Source organism: Corvus brachyrhynchos, unplaced genomic scaffold (assembly GCF_000691975.1).
Source record: "Corvus brachyrhynchos isolate BGI_N302 unplaced genomic scaffold, ASM69197v1 scaffold1254, whole genome shotgun sequence".
NCBI lineage: Eukaryota > Metazoa > Chordata > Aves > Passeriformes > Corvidae > Corvus > Corvus brachyrhynchos.
In genome coordinates, this window is record NW_008237474.1 from 28223 (window position 1) to 42082 (window position 13860).

The 13860-nt window shown below is 49.9% G+C and overlaps 3 protein-coding genes across 3 annotated transcripts in view; all 3 read right to left on the bottom strand.

Moving 5' to 3' along the window:
• Positions 1-8386, bottom strand: part of LOC103613756 (feather keratin Cos1-1/Cos1-3/Cos2-1) — a 17381-nt gene extending 8995 nt beyond the window's left edge. Inside the window, exon 1 of the mRNA XM_017731552.1 lies at positions 8213-8386. The gene's annotated coding sequence lies outside the window, so the exon portion shown is untranslated. The remainder of the gene's footprint in view (positions 1-8212) is intronic.
• LOC103613757 (feather keratin Cos1-1/Cos1-3/Cos2-1-like) lies at positions 7428-8423 on the bottom strand. Its single transcript, XM_017731554.1, is given in 3 exon segments — positions 7428-8047; positions 8050-8104; positions 8412-8423. Coding segments are annotated over 2 exon segments (294 nt in total). The 5' UTR covers positions 8084-8104; positions 8412-8423; the 3' UTR covers positions 7428-7787.
• Positions 8424-13231: 4808 nt separating this feature from the next.
• Positions 13232-13853, bottom strand: LOC103613761 (feather keratin Cos1-1/Cos1-3/Cos2-1; the record flags this gene model as incomplete). The annotated part of the gene is made up of 1 exon (XM_017731555.1): positions 13232-13853. A coding segment is annotated over one exon (321 nt), but the record flags the coding sequence as incomplete, so codon positions are not given.
• Positions 13854-13860: the final 7 nt, after the last annotated feature.

Genomic DNA, 13860 nt, shown 5'->3' on the forward strand with positions numbered 1-13860 from the left:
TAAGAAAAAAACCCCAGGGCAGCAGCAGAAAATAGTGGGGCTGGGCAGTGGCAGCCAGGCTCGTCTGTAGCAGCTGCTGCATGCAGCTGGGGAGATGCACCCTCTGGGAAGGGGGAGGGGGTTGGGATCCTGGGTTTTTCCCCTGAGGCACCCGAGTAGATGGTGAGGGTCCTTTCCAGTCAGATCGGGTGTTAGTAAGGTCCCAGTTCACCGGGTGCTCTTAGGAGCAGATGCTCACCCACAGTAAAGAAGAAGCAGTGCTGGGCTGGACTCCATGGTGGCAGCGAATTCTTCTCGTGGCAGCAGCAACTTGACCATTCCCCTCTGATCCCAAGAGTGAGAGAGAGGAGCCAAGACCAGACCTTCCCCCCCAGCCAAAATCTTGCGATATCTCTGCCTTTCCAAGAGAAAGTCCCTCAGCTACCACAGCGCAACTGCATCCTTCCCCCCACCTTGGCCACTTCTTTTGTCTCGTAAGTACTGGTTGTTACTATCTCTTAGGCAACAGATGGGAGAAAATTCCTTGAGAGAAAAAGAAGAAAAACAAAAAAAAGAAAAATCCTAATCTGCAACAAAGAGATGGGAGAGTTAATAATTGGTCTGGTCCTGCACTGCTCCAGGCCTTGAGATTTTCTCTTGTGGAAGCAATAATTTCCTGAAATGAGTTGCAAAACATTCCAGCTAATGATATGGTCAGTGTTTCAGATTCCTGCATTGTTAACTTTTGATTCCTGTGTTTATGTTTATTCCCCCATGGATATTTACTCTGAGGGCTGATGAGAATTCCAAGAATTTCTATTGCAGGAGCATGTCATTGCTACCATAAGCTGCATAGGAAGTCCTGGAGGGTTCCCTTGCAGGCCAGAGTCACTGGCCTGGCACGCTCCTGTGGGGAGTTTCCAGGCAAGCTGACAGGGCACACAAAGCCAAGCTCCTTCCAGCCGTGCAATCCTTGGCCAGAGAGCCAAGGGTTCCCATGTATGAGGACAGGTACTGCTCACCTGCAGAACTGCTCCTTTAGAAGAGGTGCTCTCACCTTGCTCTGGTGAGGGTGAAAAGACGCATCAGGGAATTAATTCAAGACTGGCCCTGACGTTGAAGGGATGCAGGGATTCTCTACTGGGGCAGGAGTTTGCCAGTTCCTCAGAGGTCCCCACCGGTCCCCAGTGCTCTGTTGCCAGGGTTGGCACCTGATTCCTCTCTCAGATATCCTTGAATAGAATGGAATCCCTGTGGCCTGACTCAGTCTGGTTATATCTGGGCCCTTCTGGCAGAGCTGTAAGAGCAGCAGCAAGCACTGCCCAGGACATGGCCATGGGGCCTAAGTCACTGCACACTTAACTACTGCTTTTCTTTCCACCTTCTTCCCTTCCTTGCTCCCTCTCTGCCTCCATTTATCTCTGCCTCACCTTCTAAATCACTCAGGCCAAGGTTTCTCACTTGTGTCTCTGAGGAAGTTCTCTACTGCTGTTTGGATTTTCTGCCCTCTAAACATGGGTTCTGTATTTCGAAGATGCAGCTGTGCCCATTAACACTAACAGGTGTCCCTACTGTATTTTCTGACTGGTACATACAGCTGTGTGTAATTTCTTTTTGTGTGTCAAAACTGCCAAAGACCCCTCTTTCCTCCATTCTAGCTTTGATTTGTGGATATTTGGACCCTGGATAACAGGAAATTGGGAGAAGGATGTAACTTTCTTAGCTGCTCCGTAGATCCCAGAACCAGGGTGACACAACAGACCATTTCCTGGGAATTTTGTGGAACAAGAGAGCAGGAATCTGGGAGTGGGGCCACAGGCAGTTGTCCTCTAGGACAACCTTACATGAGGTAAAGGTCATTACTGTGCTGTGGAACCACACTGATCTGAGAGCTGAGAGCTCTTGCCCTCACAATTTTGCTGTCCCCAGCCCTTGTGTTCTTGCTGATGAGCAAGGAATGGGGAAAATTCTTCCATGAGAACTTGCACCACACCTCTAGGTTTGCTTCCTGTAGCCTTTCCTTGCACTTCTACTGTTTCTCACATTTTTCCAGACACTGTGGGCCAGAGCACCATCACCCAGAAAAAGGACCAAGTCATGGCGGGACAGAATCACCTTTCAGACCACTCATACCTATCAGAGCTCTGACTTTTACACTATGATCTGATACCAGCAGAGGAGAGGACAGGTTCCGCCCAGTTGTTGTCATATCAGGCAGCAACTGGGTCCAAGGAGAGGAGCCCGTTCACCACATTGCTAAACACCACATGAAGTTCAGCTTCCTGACCTGATGTCTTGTGAGGTTTCTTGTTTGCCAGAGGGCAGATGCAACATGTTTCAGAAGGGCTGCTCAGCTTGTCCTGCCTTTGGAGCAATCCCATTTGCTGCTCTTTGATGTGGGCTCCAAGGATAATGTCCAAAGTGTTTCTAGACTGACTGCAGAGCTCTGGGGTAAAGTAAGGGTGTGAGGGCCCAAGTTGGAAAAGCTTGAGTAGAAAAGAACTCATCCCATGGGTGAATGCCTGACTGCAGGCTTTGTGCTGCAGGTGGAGATTTGGTTTTGATTGCCAGAGAAATGTCTGTGATGAATGAGGGGTACTGAGCAAGGATGGGAAATATTTGATAAAGTCATACAAATAATCTTTAAGCCTCGTAAGAAATCAACGGCATCCTTTACCTACCTCTTTATTCATCCTTCCCTTGGGTGTTATATTGGTATTGAATCTGTGCAAAGGAATTCACTGCTCTCTTGAGGAGGTATTATACAGAAATGGATCTCCTTGGCACACACATCTAGAGTTCCCAGAGGAACAGTTTTTGTACAGTAGCATCAGACTCAGATGCTGGCTGGGTTGCCCGCAGTGGTTTTAAAACATGTGTGATCCCCCTAAAGGCATTACATGGCCCTGCCCCTAATGAAGTGTGGAATGTTTTTCACCACTCATTAAGAACTGGAAGGCAAATCATTCCCATGTGGTTAATTGGGGAGCTTTTCCAGTTTTGTTGGTTTGTTTGTTTTTACTGGCAAGGAGACGGTAAACAGGAGGATTTTAATCAGCTCTCAAAACAGTGGCATTTCTTTCTGTATTCTTTTGTCTGAGCCTTTGCCCTTTGTTTCTAGTACAAGTCAAGGCATTCTCATGATGCAAATTTAGTGGATCAAGGTGCCTGTGTGGGAGATGCAGTATTTAGCTCTGGTGAGAGTCCTCTGAGCCTGGACATCTAGTGGAATTTTCACTCACCTTAAACTCCACTTCTCCAGCCTGTATCTCCCCAGTTTGGCTATAAGAATTATTTGGTAGAGAGGACAGAAGATTTTGGTAAAGCCAATGTGAACTGAATGTCCACTGCTCTGGTTGAATGGTGGGAACCAATTGTGTGATCCACGTGCATTTCCATGTGTGCATGACTTGCTCCAGCAAATGATTAGATGTGAGCCCCCCACTTGCCATCGGAGCCTGTACCAGCAGCCCCACCTGATTGCCGAACCTCACACCCATGGCCAAAGTACTCTAGGGAGAGAGGTGGCACAGAGAGGGTTTTTGTGAGCAGGAGAGAAGTTGTGCTGGTTGCTCTAATCAGCTGCATCTGTCACACAAAGCACAAGTAAATCAGCCTCCTTTGAACCTCACTGAGCCTTTGGACTTGACACAGGAGTTGCAAAAAGTGATTTTCTCATGTCCAGCATATTTCTCTTTTGTCTCTAGACAGTGTAGGTCTTTTTGGGTGGGAGTCTTTTCAATAAAACCTGGAGATCTTCTCTGAATTTTTTTTGCCTAGGTTATTTTTAGTCTTTAAACTCTCTTGAGCACCACTGGGAGAAAATTTGATCCTTGTAAAATGTGGCTTGCCTGACCTGTATAGTAACTTTTGGAGGAGATAAATTTAGGTCTGAAATTGCCTGTTTCTCCCCACTGATGATCTGTGACAAACAGCTCAGGTGAAGACACCTGCTCTGGAGGTCCAGGAGATAAATTCTTTTCTATTTAGAGTTATGTCTCCAAATAAATATCAGAAAAGTCTCAATTATCTCAGATAAGCTCTGTCTTGGAGCACAGTTTGCTCATTTATAACATGAAAAGGAGGTTTATGAGACTGATTCCTTGCAGATGTCTCCACTGGGATGGTAAAGCTACGTGTGGTGTATCAAAGGCATTCACCTCAATCCTTTCCTTCATCCATGCAAAGCGAGCGGCGCTTCCCATGGGTGATTCTTCACCTCCTACAGCAGGTCACCACCAGAGACACCTGCAGAGATACCTGCAATACCTCTCCCCACTGTCCTGAGTAAGGGCTGCAGATCATTTGCCTGATGCACAGCTCAGATGTTTATTTAGATTGTTATGATTTACACCTTAGCTGTGACAGGTGCTCTGGCATCTAAAATGAGCTTGGGAACACTTTGAGAGGACCAAAGGCTGGGTGCTTTGCCCTGGCTGCAACACCCTTGCTGTACTGGGGGAGCAATGGAGTGGAGAGGGAGAGGGAATACACATCCCTCTTCCCATCCATGAGTAAAATGGGTTCTTTCATTTTGCAGGCTCCCTAAGTCCTTGTTTACCCTCACCTGAGCTGTTTAATTAACTTGAATTAAATTTAATTTAACAACAGCTAGTTAATTAGCTGTACTAATTAACACTTGGTTTATTGTCAGGTTTGTGGAAACCAGTGTCATCCTGGCGTGAGAGGAGACAACTTTTGGGTGAGACAACAGTGAAACATGCCCTGAGGTGGCTGGTGCCTGGGTGACAGGGTGTGTGAAAGGGTTTGGGCAAGTGCCTGGAGCAGTTATCACCTCCCATATCCTGGGATTTTACACTTCAGCAGGCTAAAAATCCTGGTGAATTGGTGTCCCAGCTGATAGGAAGGTGCCTTGCTTGCCCCAATGAAAACCAGCAGCTTTTGGCACTGTGTTGGAGTTTGACCTGTGCCAGTTGAGCCATGACTCATTTCAGTCAGAGGATTGTGGTTAGGGCAGGGACAAAACCACCTCTGGGAATGCCACGACTGAGCCAGGGATCCAAACTGCATCTGAGAACACAGTGGTTGGGACAGAGACTTAAACCACGTGTGAGGACACCATAACTGAGACAGGGACCCAAACAGTAACTCCAGTAAGCATTCTTTCCAACCTGAACCATTCTATGATCCCGTAATTCCATTATTTTAGCATTATGCTGTCTACTGTGGAAACATGTGCATTTCCATTCCTGGTGACAATTTCTGTTCCTTGTATACTCAAGGAACAGAAAAGACAGCGCCCATGACTGTGGAAGATGGGTGATAGTCCCTTGATACGGGGGGAATCCCTGCTCACACTCTCATACAGCCAGAGTTGCTCCAAGCAGTTCTGCTCCTGCTGGTCCCTCCAGGTCCCAGGTCTGAGCTGCAGCTCCTGCTTGCTCCACACTCCCAGCCTCTATTTCTGGGGCTGCTGCCAGCTTTTCATGGACCACTAGGCTGACAATACCAGCCCCAAGGGCAGCACCAGCCTGTGGGGCTCTGGGGTGAAGGGGCTGTAGTGTGCCAATGTCCCTCCCTGGGTGTGGGGTGCCAGTGTCACTCCTTGGCTGTGCAGGGCCAAGGGCAGAGATGAGTGATGAGATTGGGGTGTTGGGGAAGATGAAACAGGAAAGCCTTATAAATATGATTGCCTGACAAAGATTTTGAGAATATGAAAACTATAAGCGACATCGAAATGAAAGCCACTTTTGAAATACCAAGTCTTAGTTACTGAACAACTGGAAAACAATGGTATGGCCGACTGAAGGTAATCCCCTCTTGATTGAACAATACCCTCTGCTTGCAGGCAGGTCCAAGGGTCAGAGCAGACCCTACTAGCTCAGCAGAAGGGGTCCAAAGAGTAGTTTTTAGAAGTTAAGATGTAACACTCTATGGTAATATAAGAACTCTTATAGGCTGTATGTAAATGCTATAGGATTTGTATCTTGTATTAGATTGGTTAGTGACAATTAGAATATTCAGTACAGAAGATGATTTATTGTATTGTAACCAGAACTTCAGTCACTCTCACTTCCTCTGTTACTCTTCGCACACTCTTACATATTCCACTCTTACCACACTCTTACTCTCTCTTACTACACTCTCTCTCACTTCTTCATTCTCATTCCTCTCTCGCTCTCTCTCTCTCTTTACTTACTATCTTGCTCTCTTGGGCCTGCTCAGAGCTGCAGCTGGCAGCTCTAGGCAGTGCCCCTATACCCACGCCCTTTGCAATAAACCGCATGATCCAAGATCTGACTATAGAGATCTCTCGTCACCGTCCCCGTCGCTGTCCGAACCACCCCAAAGCTCCTACATTGGGGGCTGATTTTGGGACTGCCACATGGTGGCCCAACAGTTCCATCAAGTCTGCTGTGACCTCTGGCTTCTTCACAGACCTCTTTGCCCTGGTGTGTCCTCCCAGACTGAAATTGAACAGGGCCCATATTTTTCCTGTCTTCCTTTTATCAGCAGAATACCCCTGGAAACTTTTCCTATTGCCCTTGATGTCCCTGGCCAGTTTTAGTTCTGTCAGGGCTTTAACTTTCCAAACCCAATCCCTGATTGCTCAGGCAATTTCTTTGTCGCTACAACACCCAGTGGGGATGGAGGGATAACTGCTCTTGCAAGGAGCCGTTCCAGAGCAGAGCTGGCATTTGGCAGGACCAAAAAGGCTTTCCCAGGCTTGGAGGAGACAAAGTACCACAGAGCAGCCACAGGTCTTTGGGCACTCTGGAGCTGCAGTCCCCACAGGGGTGTTGAGTTCACTGGGAGAGGGGGACTCATTTTTGTGGGATACCAATCTTAACTTGAGAGTTAACTCAGGCCTGAACACCTGAGCAGTGGTTGGGCCCTGCCAGGTGCTGAAGGACCACATGGGGTACATCTACCTGTGCCTGTGTGCACTGGCCATGGATTCTACACCAAGTAACGGAGAAGAGGGAAAGCAAGAGGTGAAACTGTGGACTGTTCCCAGATATTTTTGTCTTGCCAGTCCTGCCACCCTTTGGAGTCATCCTCTATTTAAACTGCCTACTCCAGAAAAAGCTCATGAGAGATCTGTTCCCCAGGAGCTGAAGGGGCTGCTGACCTCATCCACTGCCCTCCTGCAGCCGTGGGCTCCTCACTGAAAGGCAGCAGTGGTTGGGCAGCTCCCCTTTCACACAGTGTGTTCCAAGGAACAGTGCTTGAGGCTGACCTGGGAAGAGATGTAGCAAGGCTGCATGGACTGGTGGCCATTGGTTTGAGGTAGTCAGGAGCATCTCCTTCACCTCCAAGGGACAGGGCACAGAAGACAACCAAGTTAAGTGAGTCCTACGCTCTCCTTCCTCTGGGAATGAGGAAGGGTCCCTTTTGTGCCCAACCTAATCCTCTCCAAAAACAACCTTTCTCCCTTAGCTCACTGAAGAGTTGTCACAGAATGAAAGAGGACTCAGAGGCCCAGGTTTGGATGCAAAACAACTTTAATGAGTCTAAAGAAGAAAAGGAGGAGGCTCACAGAGGGCACCAGGAGCAGCCTCTAAGATGCAGTGGAGGTGTCCGTCTGTCAGGCCTGCAGAGGGAAGGAGGCCAACAGGTCCCACTAGGCTGTCCTAGGGAGACGTGGACAGCAAAGGAGAGAGAGGAAGGTGAAAAACGGAAAAGTAGACAATGGGTATTGCAGGCTGGATGCTTCCTGCCACCCTTTACAGAAGAAGCCAGAGATGAAGAGGTATTTTAAATACAAAGGTCTAAAGCTCTATCTCTTGTATAACACCATGTTCTGAGGTCTTGGAGGTTCTTGATCGAGGACATTGTTAGCAGCTTTAGCAAGGAAGGCACCTGTTCTCACAGGAGCGGCTGGTGATGCAGGAGATGTCAAAGCCCCCGGAGCTGATGGGCACTCCTTCAGAGCTGAGGATGTTGCCAACGGCAGCCGAGGTGGAGGATCCCACGGCGGTGTTCTGTGGGAAGGAGCTGAGGATGGGCCCGGGCAGGGTCACCACCACTGGGGAGGGTTGGATGACGACGGTGGAGCTCTGGCACTGCTGGACACAGCACTCATTGCAGCTGTTGGCCAGGGGCAGGGGCCGCAGGGCTGGCAGCAAGGGTTGCAGGACATGGCTCGGGGTCACAGGTGCACCTGGCACAGAGGGCAGGGAGAAGCAGAATGTAAGGACGCTTGAGAAGCAGCAGTGCCCCCAAGCACCCTGCAGCCAAGGCACCTCCTGGCCCACACTGCAGTGCCCACCTCAAAGCCCAGGAGCCACCTCAGCCAAGTCCCAGCCTCTCTCTGCACAAGATCTTCTCCCCCCTGCCTTCTCCCAGCAGAAGCAGCTGCCAGCCCTGGGCTCTGACAGCCCCGATCAGCTGAGACCTCCAGCCAGGAAAGAGCTGGTCTGGAAGCAGGAGGAGAGAAGGAGGAGAAGGATTGGAGGCTTCCCACTCACCTGATTCCTGAGGAGGAGGTGAGAGAAGTGGATGCGAGAGCAGAGACTTGGGCTGCCTTTTATAGCAGTCCTGCACTGCCTCAGGCCCAGTAGCACCTTGGTGGAAGTAATAATTTTGTGACCAGCGCATGTCAAGTGTGCACTATCCCAGCTAATGGCAGGGGCTGTGTCCTGGTTTCCTGCAATTTGGCCTCTTCATTTCCTGTCTAATTCCGTGTGCTTTCCTCTATGAAAGCTTTTGTAAGGGCCAGGATGAGAGGCTCAAGGAATTCTGGGGCAGAAAGAATGCTCAGTGCATTTAGTATGCTCAGATCATGGGAGTGATTGCATTGTTCTCATGCTTCTTGCCCACATGCCCAAGGACTGCCATGTGAGGGGACATGACCCATCATTTTCTCTTGATTTTCCCATCTCTCCGTGATGGTCACTCGCTGTTGCACACAGGTCTGCATCTGCTGGGAGGGTTGGAGCCTGTTGCTACTCTGACAGTGCTCATAGAAAAATTGTGTTGGCCTCATTTAGCTCATCCTCTTTCTGTGCACTCTCTGTGGGTCCTCTGCGAATACCAGGAGTTGTCTGGGACCTGATCCTTCTCCAGGATACCGAAGTAATTTTCTGCCACACTTGTCCCTAGTATCTCCTCAGCAGAGTTCCCAGAACTGCCCATCTTTTTTGTCTGTTCTTCTTTCTGTCTTTGCTAACTCTGTGTGAGCATACAGATCGTTGCATTATTCCACGCAGGTGTGTTTGAGCACACACGTGTCATTCTGTGCTTGGGTGACCCTCCTGAGGGCATGTGCAGGTCGGAGCAATGAGACTCTGCCCTGGTGTGTTCATGATCTCAGAGAGAAACATGTTCCCTTTGACATCAGGAATGGCACTTGGTCTGGAATCTACAGCTGAATGGCCATGGCTTCAACCTGGCAGAGCACTGAAATCAGCTTTGGCCTCCTGCACTCTCCATTTCTTGCCTCATGGAAAGGGAGAAAGACCAAGGAAGCCTGCCCACTTCTGCAGGTTGTTATCATTCAGTGGATGCCCTTCTGGTGTAATGTTGCTGGTGACTGGGATGGGACACAGGCTCCTCCTGTCCGGGCCAATGCCAGATGCACTTCTACAGCTCACCGGTACTGACCGACTGAGCAGGGCTGAGACCTCCCAGCAAACGGGTCTTAGACTGAAGGAGCTCATGTTCAGGTGTTGCTCTGCTGTGAGATGTAGGACAGTTGGATCAACCCACATGGCATAGCTGAGTGCTGCTCCCTTCCCTTTAGAGGCCTTGCTGGGAACTTTGGCAGATGGTGCTGCCAGGAGGCTTCAGCCAGGTCCAACTTCTGTTTGCACAGGAGGAGCTCTCAAGCGAAAATTCTAATACTTGGCTCCGAACATCTGTGCCTGTATCTGGCCATGGAGCTCACCAATCTCAATTTGGACTCTGACATATGTGTGACTTCCCAGCTTGACTTGGGACCTTCCTTTCCTCTACGAACACTCCTGGCGACTGCTGGATGTTGTTGGAGCTTGAATACTGTCATGAGGCCTCATCCTGACCTTGACTCTCTGACTCACTGACTTGTCTTGCCCACTTGACTCCAGACACGTGTAAGACAGAAGCCTGAGGCAAAACATGAGCAGGACATCATAAAGTTTGTGCACACCTGCAGACCTGAGACCTTACTGGGATTTTGGAGAAAGCTGGGGTAGCTCTCCTGTCTGTGGTGTGCAGTGGCTGTGCAGAACAGAGGGCAAAATTGCAACCCTGAACTCCATAAATGCAGACTTTTGTTGCCTCAGGGACCTGCTAGGAAGAATCCTTTGGGAAAGTGCCCTGGGGGATTCAAAGAGGTCCAGGGAGAATGTGAAATACTGCAGTTAAGATCTCCAGGTAATAACATTATGGAAATGACCATAACTAGCTCCATCTGTTCAACTTGCCAAAGATACAAAGTAGATCTACCAAGGACTTTAGATGGTTGTATTTTTTGGAGCATTTCTTTCCAAATCTTACAGCATAATATCTTTTTTTAAGATAAGATCCAGGCACCCCTGGACTCCTCTCTCTGAGAAGGGGTTTAGAGAGCAAGGGGGTCTTCTCGGCACCTTGTGACTCAGTGGCCAGGCTTCTTTAATAAACTGTCTGAAGCTCCCTCTCCACCCGCGACAGATGGGCTCACATTGGAGCAGGGGAAAATGGGGGGAGGAAGGATGGACAGAAATGTTGTGTTCTTCCTTTTTTGTTGAAATAATTTTTATTCTCAAAGCTTTCCTCTTTTCTTTCCCAGGCACTGACCAGGCACTCCCCGTCGTACTTCTCCTTATGTTTCTTGGACTGGACCTCTTTGGTGGCACTCAAGCTCCCATTTCTGTCTCTCCAAATTTCTTTTGCAGTGAGCCTGATGGGAGTCCTTGTTAGGAAGGGGAGGTAATTCTGATCAAGTGTAGCTAAAACTTCTTTACCGCCACAGTGATATGAATGGCCAAATATTCTCCTTGAGAGGCATTTGACAATTCCTTCATGCTTGAGGATGGCTTCAAATACCTGAGCAATAATTACATGAAACCTTAAAGCTCTCTAGTGGTTCTTCCTAGGGATTCTGGGGGCACCAAGAGCTGCTCTGCATGAAGCAGTGTCTCAATATTGTACTCCCGGGGCTGAAGAGGGTGATGTTTCTGGGACAAGCAGACTCCCCACTGCCTGCAATTGTTGAGACTGGGATATCATGCCATGCCCCCTCCTTCTTGAGATGGGTGGGAACACGAGGAGGAGGCTCTGGGCTCCAGCCTCGGTGATTTCTCCTACTATCTCCTACTGCCATACTTGTGGACATCTTCTGTCCAAACCGTCTCCCCCAGCACAGCTCAGCCAAGAGCAGGGGGAGCTGCCTTGTGTGCTTGGGGACCTTTGGACCTCCCAGGGCCTTCTGCAGCACTGGGATCCTCCCATGAACACAGCACAAGCTGGGGTCACCATCTACAGGGCACATTCTGAGGCCAAGGGGAACATTTCTGGGAAGACATGCAGCAAGGGAAGGGCTGATGGTGACTGGCTGTGAAGTAGCCAGAGCTGTTGCTCTCCAGTGATCAGGGCCTGAAGGAGGCCAGCAGGCAGAGAGTCCTGTCTTCTCAATCCTTCAGGAATGAGAAAGGTCCACTTGCTCACCCACTTGTACTGTCCCAGAGCATGTCCTTCTCCTGTGGCATGTTGACAGAGGATCCAGAGAGGAAAGGACCACACAGAGCCAGATGTTGGGATGCAGCAGAGTTTAACAGGTCGAGGAAGAGAAACATGAAGTCTCTGAGAGGTGGTAAGTGTGAAAGGATCACCGTGTGCAGCCAAAGGTCAGTGCAAGTCCCCCTAAAAAGCTGTTGGTGGGTGCCAAGACTGAGAGGAGATGAAAATAACAAAGCAAAAGGTGGAAATGGAGAAAGCAGAGGAAGTGAATGAGACACTTAGCCATATTTCCAGAGAGTCCAGGCAGGCCCTTTCCAAAGGGCTCCTCCTTTGCAGCAGGAGACACACATGCTCAGCCCTTCTGAAAGCCAAGGCCGCAGTCTGCTTAGTTGAGTCTGGAATCATCTTCTGGGCTCTTTGTCTGGTCCGTCACCCATGTCTTTAGCAAGGGGGGCACCTCCTGCTGCCACCATAGCACTTGGTGATGTAGGAGAAGTCAAAGTCCCTCTGGTGCCCCTTGGGAAGATGTTGAAGACCACAATGAGGTCTGACCTCAGTCTCATCTTCCCCAGGCTGAATGGGCCAAGCGATCCCAGCCACTCCTCATACGGATCCTCCAGACCCTTCCCCATCCTCATGGCCTCCCTTGGTCACTCTCTAGTAGCTTACCGTCTTTTTTATATTGTGGTTCCCAAATGGAGCCAGGTGGAGGGGCTGCCCCTGGGGGGACATGCACACAGTGAAGAGGAACTGGAGATGATTTGGTTCTGGCAACTGAGACCAGTGCTTGAGCAACAGGTCTCACTAGGAGCAGGTGAAGCCTTCATTTCTGGACACAGCAAGATGTGCCAGCACCCAGTTAGAAGGACAAAGCCAGCTGCTGTCTCTGCCCAGCGGTCTAGGAAGGAGGAGCATATATGGAAGGCCACATGAATCACAGAATGCTGTGAACCTGAGCTGGTATTTGGAGCCCAGCAATGTCTTTGGGAGTTCATTTTCTGCACCCAGGAGAATGTGGAAACCCAGGGAATGACGGGATTTGGAGCACTGCCTGGGGCTGAAGGCCAAGGACCAAACAGAAATTTTCAAGTACAGCTGAAAACATTCCTAAATGTTGGCATTAGTAGTGAAGCCACAAGTCATTTGCACAGGGAAGATGGACACCTGGAACAAAACATTAGATCCTTTTGGGGGTGTCAGGTTCATGGCAATGGGAACTCCAGTGCACAGACTGAGTTGTTACCAATCCTAACTTATGACTCACCTCAGCCCTGCATGTCTGGGCAGCAGCTGGGCCCTGCCAGGCACTGAGAGATTGTGTGATGTTTGGATCTCATCCACTTTTTCCCAGGTGTGCTGGCCACAGACCCTAGGCCAGGTAATGAAGGAAGGATGGGAAGAGATGAGGCTGTGGGGTGTCCCCAGGCGTTGTTGTTTCCCATCCCCACTCCTGAAACACTTTGGAGCCATAGTTTCCATGATGGCCTTTGGCTGCTGAGTAGCCAGGGATGTTCTTCATCAGCTCCAAGGGAAAAGGGGACAAAGTAAAATCCACTGCAGCAAGCCCCACCCATTGCTTTCTCTACCTTTTTTCTTGAGCAGACTGGAAGAGTTGCCAGAGAAAAATAGATGACTCAGAGGCCAAGGCTTAAATGCAGTGCAACTTTAATAAGTCTAAAGAAGAAAAGGAGATGGCGCACAGAGAGCACCAGGAGCAGCCACTAAGATGGAGCTCCCATGTGGTGTTCTTTGGACTGCCCTGCAGAGGGAGGAAGGGTGAGAGGTCCACATGAGACTGGTCTGGGGAGACGCAAAGAGCAAAGAGAGAAGAATAGGAAAAGCAAGCAATGGTTCAAAGCTGGAAATACAATGTCCAGAAGCTTTATCTCTGCCCAGAACCAGGTTCTGGCATCTTGGATGCTCTTGCCAAAGACATTCCCAGAGCAGATTTAGCAGGGACGACATCTGTTGCCACCATAGCAGTTGGTGATGCAGGAGATGTCAAAGCCCCCGGAGCTGATGGGCACTCCGTCACAGCTGAGGATGCTGCCAACAGCAGCGGAGGTGGAGGATCCCACCACGGTGTTCTGTGGGAAGGAGCTGAGGATGGGCCCGGGCAGGGTCACCACCACTGGGGAGGGTTCGATGACCACGGTGGAGTCCTGGCACTGCCGGACACAGGGCTCATTGCAGCTGTTGGCCAGCGGGGTGGGGCCACTGGGCTGGCAGGGCCGGGACGGGGGGGAGCAGGGCAACTCCTGGGGGGGCGGGAGCACC